Raw genomic sequence first — 9,076 nt, 5'->3', positions numbered from 1 at the left:
GGGCCATTAAATATTCTGAACTAAATTCTCTTCTGCCTATTTCCTCATTTCATTAGTGACTCCACCGACTGAAAAAAGTATATTAGATGTTATTTCTTTACCGAATGTACATCATAATTTATTTCTAATTATTCAAATTATATTCATATTTGTATTTGTGTTTGTCTAATATTCAATCCGTATTCATATCCATTTAACATCTGATTCATATATGTATCCAAAACTATTTGTATTTGTATCCATATCTGGAAATTTATAACAGATAAAGATATAGTTTGATCACTATCCATCCATATCCAAACCATTTACACCCATACTTCTCTTACTCCTCCATTTAAGCTGCAACTAAATATCATCTCAGTTCGTTTGATTTTTAGGATTTTGTATTATCACTGATTCAATTTCACCAATTTTTTGTTAAAAATAATTAATTTCAACAAACAAAGACTTAGAAGACCCAAACGACAAAATTCTTCCGACACACAAACAAAACCACAGAGATTTCAAAATTCACTCTTGTATATGGTATTAGAGCTATCCGAAACAAACAAAGAAACACACAGAATTTTACATATCAGTTTCCAAGCAGAGAGGTCAAAATTGCTAAACCAGCAATTACAATTATGATATTGAGAAAATAATTGGATTTGAGAGGTTTATCTGGACTGCCTCCTATGGCTTCATACTCAGCCCTTAGCTTCTGCTTCATGGTATTTGATAAATCTTTCTGCATTCCAAAAATACCATTTTCGGTTCATTTATTCTATTCTAAAAACTATTATTATGTTTTTATTTGCGGCAGAAGAAATGATGATATAGGTAGCTGTGATTTTATTTAATCCTGCAAATTATAAAAGAAAGTGAATCAAGGTAAATAAATTTCTTTTTGATAATTTTAGAGTAACCCAGCAACTGTGAATGTGCTTTTGCTTTGGCATCTTTTATCAAGAGAATGGCATGGTTGAGTCCAAAAGTAAGAAAAAAAGTAGGAGAAAAAAGAGAAAAAGAAAAAACCTCGCCAGAGGAATATTTGGCTGCGACAAAAGGCTCAGGAGTTGAGGGCTTTGCTTCATCATCTATTGAGATCCCCTGTGCCATATCAAAAGGTAACAAAAGGTTAACATGGTTACTGTTTTTATAGTATCTTGTGGTTTTAACAATGAATAAAGCTTCCATTGTAAGTAAAGATAACTGCACATCAATGCCAAAGTTACCCTTTTTCCTCCTATTAACCCTTCTTAGTTAGACATGTTACACCTTTTATTACATAGAATCCTGTTGGTAAAATTATATGCAATTTTGAGCATGTTTGATATTCCATGCTAATAAACCTCAGTTCAATGTTCAAATCATTTGCTGAAAAGTAAAACATACATCAATTTTCATAATTTGTTACGTGTATAATTCATATTTTATATATCGAGGAGGGTTCAAATGCCTCCATGTTTTTGTGCCTCCATCTCTCTCTATCATTTTCAAAGTTCAAACAGTCGATCCGAACCGCTCAACCTAACCTCCATACTAAAATATGTTTGGAGACCAAATTTTATATTTTTAGGAATTTTTTTACTATTTTTTTAGATAGGTACAAAATCAGTAAATCTGAACCATCTAAAAACAGTATTTTTGACCTATCTAAAAAAATAGTAAAAAAATTCCTAAAAATATAAAATTTGGTCTCCAAACATATTTTAGTATGGAGGTTAGGTTGAGCGGTTCGGATCGACTGTTTGAACTTTGAAAATGATGGAGAGAGATGGAGGTGGAGGCATTTGAACCCTCCTCTTATATATCATATTGTATATGTATAATGTAATGTTGCACTTTAAATTATAAAATCAATTAATGTAAATTTTCCACATTGTCAATGGATCCCAAGGGTGTTTGGGTGATATTATTAGCAGCCATCTGTAACAATTGCAGTTATATTATAAGGTTCTGTTATGTGTTTTTAGCTGGATTTGGGTGTACTAATCCATGCTCAACTTATTATTAGGTTTCTGTTATGTGTTTTTACATCTGTAAACCTGCCTTTCATATTCAAACAAAAAGGATATCAACCAAAAAGTAGAAAAATGAATAAAAAGAAAAGTAAAATAAAACTACTCACCTCAGGTGGATCAAATAATGCACCCTGGTTGCTAAGCTTGGCATGAGCCTCGGCATAGTCCTTGAAGAATGCCTCTTGGTCTTCTGCGTACTTTTCAGCATATACCTGTACATTCAAATATTTTCACATAAAAATATTGATTCATATTCAAACTCATTCCTTTATGTCTTTTATAGACTGTTAAATCATTTCTACCTTGAAAGACGGGTCATCAAAGAGAGCTGCATCAGTGGGCAAAACTAGAAGATCCTCATCCCTTCTTTCTTTGATATCCTAATTAAACACAAATCATGTAGTACCCACAAATGATGCAACTTAACAAGTTTAAGAAGGCAAGAAAAAGAAAGAAATGTACCCTGAAATAACTATTGTCAAACTTCAACCATTGAGCGGTCCAAGACTGCCCTCCGGGTGCACCAGGTCCATCTTTCTATAAATAGAAAAAAACAAAAAAAAACAAATTATCATTAACATGGTATATCATTTTACACTTGAACAAGCCTTTGTGCTTAACATTTAAATTGTAAAATTAGGAAGGGTGTTCATGAGTTATCACATAGTAAAAAGAAACAAAAGCAACATACAGTGTATTTTGTCTCAGGTTTACCCCAGCCGCTTCGCTCTGGCCTTGACCTTCCCAGTGTATGTGCTCCTGAAAGTGCAACTATATCCTAGAATCTCAAAAAAGCGGAGAACACTCAAGAATCTGAAATTATGTATTAGATGAAAAGGTAATGCAAGGGAAATACCCTACAAGTACTAAAAAATGTAAAAACATAGACCTTATCATCCAAGCCCATTCTGTAGAAAACATCCCTCAAGTGCTGAGCTGGCGAAGGTGGGCCTGCATCTGTAGTTACACATAGGAGTGATTTAAAAAAATTCAAACAGATAACAAGGTGGGAGGGAGAAACCTTTTTTTTTTTTTGGGGTGGGGGGCTAACCAGGAAGCTTCCCCTCTGGAGGACACTGATCCGGCCCGGTAACATCAACTCTTCCATACTTCATAGGAATTTTCGGACCACCGGCTTCCTGAAATTCATAAAATTGACAAAATTATAAAACATTATAAATTAAGAAGGAGAGCTTCAGAATTTGATATTTCCTTGGGGGGGATTCTGGGAAATGTGAGATGTTCCACAGTAATTGTAATTTGGGAGGGGCTGTATGCACTTTTTTGCCATTTTAGTCCTTTCAAGGTGGTGTGTTGGCCATGGTAGTCAGGTACCTGTATCGGTGCTTGATGGTACCGTAAAGTCATAACTGATACGGGTTAGTCCTGGTATGCGTGATGTAGGTTGAGACTTTGTACTGTTATTTTTCTTTTATTTGTATTAAATCCACTATTTTTTTTTTAAATAGTGAATTTCAGTTTTTCTTTAAATAAGAGAAGAAAATTTTCTTTAAACAAGAGCAAATGAGAAAAGCTGAAACCTCAATGGCTGTGGCGCTTGCTAATTGAAACAAATCAGCATATGTGACACCAGGATACTTATCTTTAATTGGCTGGATCAACTTTAGAGCATTTATCAGACCTGCACTAAATTATTACTCTTCCATATAAAATTTCAAAAAGTCTAATTCTAATATTTGTGAAGTACTAGGATAAAACCAGAACAGGTGTTGTATTTTTTATACCAATTTTTTTAGAATAAGTATAAAACACTAAATTCATTGTGGCAATTAATTTAGAGGCATTTTTTGTTCTTTTTATTGAGATTTCTAGGAACTAAAATTTATGCGTACCAGCATTGGCACCATGTTTTAGCTCCGCCTCAAAATGAAGGCTTCCATTGGCCCCACCTCTCTGAGGCCACTCCTCTATGTTTTTGTCATAGGTGCCGGCATCATGCCATCCAAGTCGTACCTATTTTATTTTAACAATACCTCATTAGAAATTTAGAACACAACAAGTGATGTAATCCTATTTTATTTTTATCAATTACGATTATTGCTTTCTTTATTGCAAATTTGCAATGTACCAGGATGGGGTGGCAGTAGGTGCTCTTAAGTAGCTCCTTTATGTCTTCTTTAGCGCCTTTCAGCTGTACCGGATCCGATGCAGCGCATATCACTGTGGTCGAACCTGTTGCGTGTCTCTGCAGTGACAATCGAAATTAAAGATTCATTTATTAGAAGGACATCATTCATCATTCAAGAGCAAGTACGAAATTGACTCTCCAATCTCAATAATATTTGCAATAGAAATAAAACCTTGCAAGGTCCAGTCAGCGACCGATTAGAGAGAGGAGAAACAAAGCTCCTAGAAGCCGAGAGGTGAACAGACCGAGACGAGAGGTGGCATTTAGGAGAGAAAGAAGAGGAACGGGGAAGAAGCAGAGAGGTCGATCGAGTCACCGCCGGTACACGGTAAGCATAGTTGACTGAATTGGAGGAAGCTATGCGCTCTGCCATTAGAGAAGCTTCGCGACGGAACAATGTCTCTTCAAATGGAGTAAGGGGTAGGAGGGAGGGAGCGCTCTGTTTTCTCTTTTGGTTGGTTTTGGTGCGGCTCACAATCTTCTTTGACCAACGGGGAATTGCCGCGTGCCAGTTTAATTGGGAAAGGAATATGCGCCTTTCCGAGCATTCATACTTCTAATTTTTCAGTACAACCATACATTTATTGATTCAGATTCCCATGCGGGATCTACATCGTCCATTTCAGATAATGTTGTCCGATTGTACCGACAGAGCCGTTGCGAATTTCACCGGTGCTTATTCATCTAACTGAATCCGGGGTGTTGATTCTGAACAGACGGTATAGGTTTGACTCCATTATTCATTTGTACACATGCAATTGGATGACATCCCCAGCTTCTTTTGTTTTTTTTTTAATTTTAATCGTGCTTATTTGTTCCCCTCGTGCGAGTGCAAATGCCTCTGACAATAGAGCTATTTGACCAGTTGGTGCCGAGTTTGACCAGAAATGGAATTCGCTCTCTTTGATTCTTTTCTAACCCTTAAGGCCTAAAGGTGATGTTTGGTGGAATAGTATCTCTGCGGAGTTTTTGCGTGCGGAGCATTTTTAATCTGATTCGTTCGTTTTGGATCGGACGGAACAGATCAGATCTTGTTTGAATTAAAAAAAAAAAAAATCTCAAAATTTGCGAAGCTTTTAATCGGGTCCGTTCGATCTGAAACAAACAGACCAGATTAAAAGCTCCGCACGGAAAAACTCCGCAGAGAATACGCTTCCGATGTTTGGTTGCGCACTAAAGTAAAATTAATAAGGGCTTAACTTGGTTATTCTCATTTAGGTTTATCTAAATTATTTATATTTGATTGATATTTAAAGTTATATTTTAATTTAAATTATTTTTTGTTTGATAAGAATTTGATGGCTTAAGGCATAATTTGATGTTATAAATTATTTTGTCCTACAAAATTTGTAATAACAATAACAAAACTATTCTTTGTATTTTTTTTCTTTTCATTTTGATTGAAAGAAATTGTACAAGAAAACGAGTTATATATAAATTAATTCTATATCTTAGAGAAGCACATTGTATTTAATAAATCTCATTTGAGTAAAGTTATATGTGTACTAATTTATTTGTCAAAAATGTGTTAGGTTGATGAACAAAAAATTTATTATTTTGTAGTATAATTTAAAAAATATTTTATTTAATTATTTTCTAAATTGCATATTTTGTTAATTTAGAAAGTTATGCCATTTAAAAAATATATTAATTCTATAATTGATAAAGTTATAAGTTTCTAAATGAAAAAAAAAATTGCTTATTTTATATTTCTTAAAAAGTGATTAAAAATAATAAAAATAATGAAAAGTTTGGCCTCATACTCAGTTGAAATTAAACCACCTAGAGAAGTAGGTTTAGTTTAGGCCAATTTAGTCCGGCCTAAAAATTGACTTATTCCGTCTTAGTCCGACTCAATTAAATCACGTTTGGTGGAATAAGTGAGGCATAAAGCTCTTATTCCAATGTTTAGACTTTAGACCACAACCAAACATGACCAAAGGCCCTAAACCCGAGGTATAATTTATCTAATAAACCCGAGGCATTATTTTTATTGTTTTTGTGTTGTTTCGAACCCTATTTCTCCGGTTAACAAAATGTTAAAATATTGATTGTTAATATTTTTAACGTAATAAATTTGTTAACACATTTTACTCATATAATATCTTAAATTAAGTATATATCACAGACCTCAGTAGAATCTGATTGTTGGATTTAAATTTAAGCGAGAGATTGTATCACTGTCATCAGGTAACACTTAACATTTAATAATTGACTAGTATCGTGCCGTGCGTTGCAACGAGGACATATTAAGATTGAACATAATGATAAATAATAAATAGGAACAACAACAAACGAAAAAATGAATCAAATATAAAATAAAAAATGGATATAATAAATAAACAGTATACAAAGCTGCCCAACCTACAACATCAGTGCCAAAATTATAGTTTGCCTCCTTATAAAGGAAATTGGATATAATAAATGAACAGTATACAGAGCTGCCCAACCTACAATATCAGTGCCAAAATTATAATTTGTCTCTTTATAAAAATAGATATGTGGAGAGATTTATGAATTTCATCTTCATTTATATGATACATTATATAGTTTCTTATTCTTATATACAACAACATTTATTATAAATTACATACATTGTAAATTAAATAGATGTACCATACAACAATATTTATTATAAATTACATACATTGTAAATTAAATAGATGTAGAGATGCAGTAGAACACCCGTGATTAGTATAAGGGTATAAATTGATTCATCAGTATAATGATATTCTGGTAATTCTACTTAGGATTTTTTTTTGTCTCAATTAGAGGTGCTACTTTTACCCGATTATCCGGATCCGATCAGGAACTGAACTGGATCTGATTAATTTGGATAGGGTATGGTTTAAAAAATATAACCGGTTAAATTATGGGTATGGTTACAAAATTAATAATTTAATATCCGACCCAGATCCGAACCGAAACCGATACTTTAATGGGTAGGATATGAGTTTCATTTAATTATCCGACCCATAACCGAACTCGACCTGATACCCGTATAAATACCCGATAAAACATATATTAATAACTATTAATATATAAAAATACAACTTTGCATATTAATCTTTGCATAAGCCGTGGTGAGCCCAGTACTTTTTAAATGTGAGAAAATAGAATGCAGTCATATATTCGCTATGTTTATATACACAGATGGATGCCAAATTTATTCCTTCCATAACAGCCGCACTAATTTTTTAAATAAAATTTATTACTATGAATACATCCTTCAATATTTGCCTTGATATCCTCTGCATAATAATGAAAATTTATTGCGCTCATTGATATGTCATTTCTACAAATTATTAGTATTCCATTCATAGATTTTTTGAACCGTAGAAAAATAAATCGTCATCTCTAATATTTTACTTTTTTAAAATTATATCTCTTCTTCAATATTTTTATTTTCAAAAGTTATTTTATCTCCATCCTCCTGATTTTTTTGTGACATATACCCTCTCCGGATCTGAAACCACCCGTATCTGAACCGGACCCGATAATCTACAAACAGGTTATGGGTATCTATCTACCCGGAACTGAAAGACTGGACCCGAAATATCTATGAGTAGATAGGTATCCAGATTCGGACCCGACCCGAATTGAAACAGATAAGTGTATGGATCGAAATTCAGACCCGAACACTTTTAGGGTACGAATCCAAATATAATAGTATCCGGACCCGACCCGATAGCACCTCTAGTCTCAATTAGTGGTTTGCAACTCGGGCGGGTACGGGTACCCCGGGTATACCCGTCTCGGGTACGGGTACGGGTATACTCGGGTACAAGGATATTCGGGTACGGGTATGGCGGGTATAATTTTCAAAACCCATACCCTACCCGTCCTATACCCTTACCCGTGTACCCTTGACGGGTAAGGCGGGTACGGGTACGGGTATTTTTTTTTTTTTTTTTTTTTTTGCTGTTTTTTTTTCTGGTTTTTTTGTTTTTGTTTTTTTGTTGGTTTTTTTTTTTTTCTGGTTTTTTTTGTTGGTTTGGGGGGGGGGGGGGAATCAGATTTTTTGAATTTTGAAATGGGATGAACAGTGGTCGGGTATACGGGTACGGGTACTCGGGTAGTCGGGTACGGGTAAACTCGGGTAGGGTATGGTCGGGTATTGGTCCAAAATAACGGGTCCGGTCCGGTTTTTGCCCGTACCCGCGTACCCGAGTACCCGACCCATACCCGAGCTCGGGCACGGGTACCCCGGGCGGCGGGTATACCCGACTGGGGTAAAATCAATCCACTAGTCTCAATGCACCATGTAACTTGATTCTTATATTATTTTTTTCCAAATAAGTAGCATAGCTGCCTGTTTCTTAGATTGGGTATCACCAATAAACTAATTAATTAAGAAAAACAAAAGTGCTTCGAAATATTACTATTCAATCTGTTCGAACCTGATTTTTTTTTTTTTTTTTTTAAAAGTGAATATTTCAAAATTCCAGAATTATCCTTACACGATATGCAAAAAAGAAGAAGATAAATGCTTCCTAATATATGTGCAAATTGTTTCCTTACATGTTACTGTATGCTTTTAAGCTATTGTTGACAAAGGAAGCATATGGATTTTATCTGCAGATTAAAAAGATACGATAATTCCCATTCTTATGGCCGTAGGGTTGGAGTGATCTGTATAGGAACAAAATTGGAAAATATATTATAGATTTTCTTCACAAGTTCGGAAAGATCGGATAATTTCCATTTTCATTGGTGAAAATATAGCAAGAGATGTACGTAGATAGTGAAAAAGAGAAATAAGGAAACAAAGAAAAAATGTTGCTAAAAAACCAGAGTCTATTTAATTTTAATTGCAACAACATATTGTGTAGTAGAGTGCATGGCAAGTATGTTTTTAACTAAATTTAGATTTCTATATTTAAAAAAGATGCATTTAATCAAAAGAAAATATATTATTTGATTG

At 34.0% G+C, this 9,076-nt stretch overlaps 1 protein-coding gene across 2 annotated transcripts; it reads right to left on the bottom strand.

Moving 5' to 3' along the window:
- Positions 1-497: 497 nt before the first annotated feature.
- On the bottom strand, positions 498-4,666 carry TAPX (thylakoidal ascorbate peroxidase). Of its 2 annotated transcripts, none has more exons than XM_078316199.1 (12): positions 4,325-4,666; positions 4,093-4,209; positions 3,857-3,977; positions 3,545-3,645; positions 3,055-3,142; positions 2,893-2,960; positions 2,695-2,781; positions 2,466-2,540; positions 2,306-2,383; positions 2,111-2,215; positions 1,015-1,089; positions 498-841 (listed from the first exon to the last, which is right to left on the bottom strand). In XM_078316199.1, exons 1-12 carry the CDS (start codon positions 4,523-4,525, stop codon positions 836-838), a joined length of 1,122 nt encoding a protein of 373 aa, XP_078172325.1. In that variant the 5' UTR covers positions 4,526-4,666; the 3' UTR covers positions 498-835. The 2 variants fall into 2 exon arrangements, with proteins under 2 accessions (XP_078172325.1, XP_078172324.1); XM_078316198.1 differs by having other exon boundaries at positions 498-727.
- Between the last annotated feature and the right edge of the window lie 4,410 nt (positions 4,667-9,076).

The sequence above is a fragment of the Carex rostrata genome, chromosome 15, assembly GCF_964058835.1.
Source record: "Carex rostrata chromosome 15, lpCarRost1.2, whole genome shotgun sequence".
NCBI classification, from domain to species: Eukaryota; Viridiplantae; Streptophyta; class Magnoliopsida; order Poales; family Cyperaceae; genus Carex; species Carex rostrata.
The sequence above is the reverse complement of the archived record's forward strand: the minus strand, read 5'-3'. Positions and strand labels throughout refer to the sequence as shown.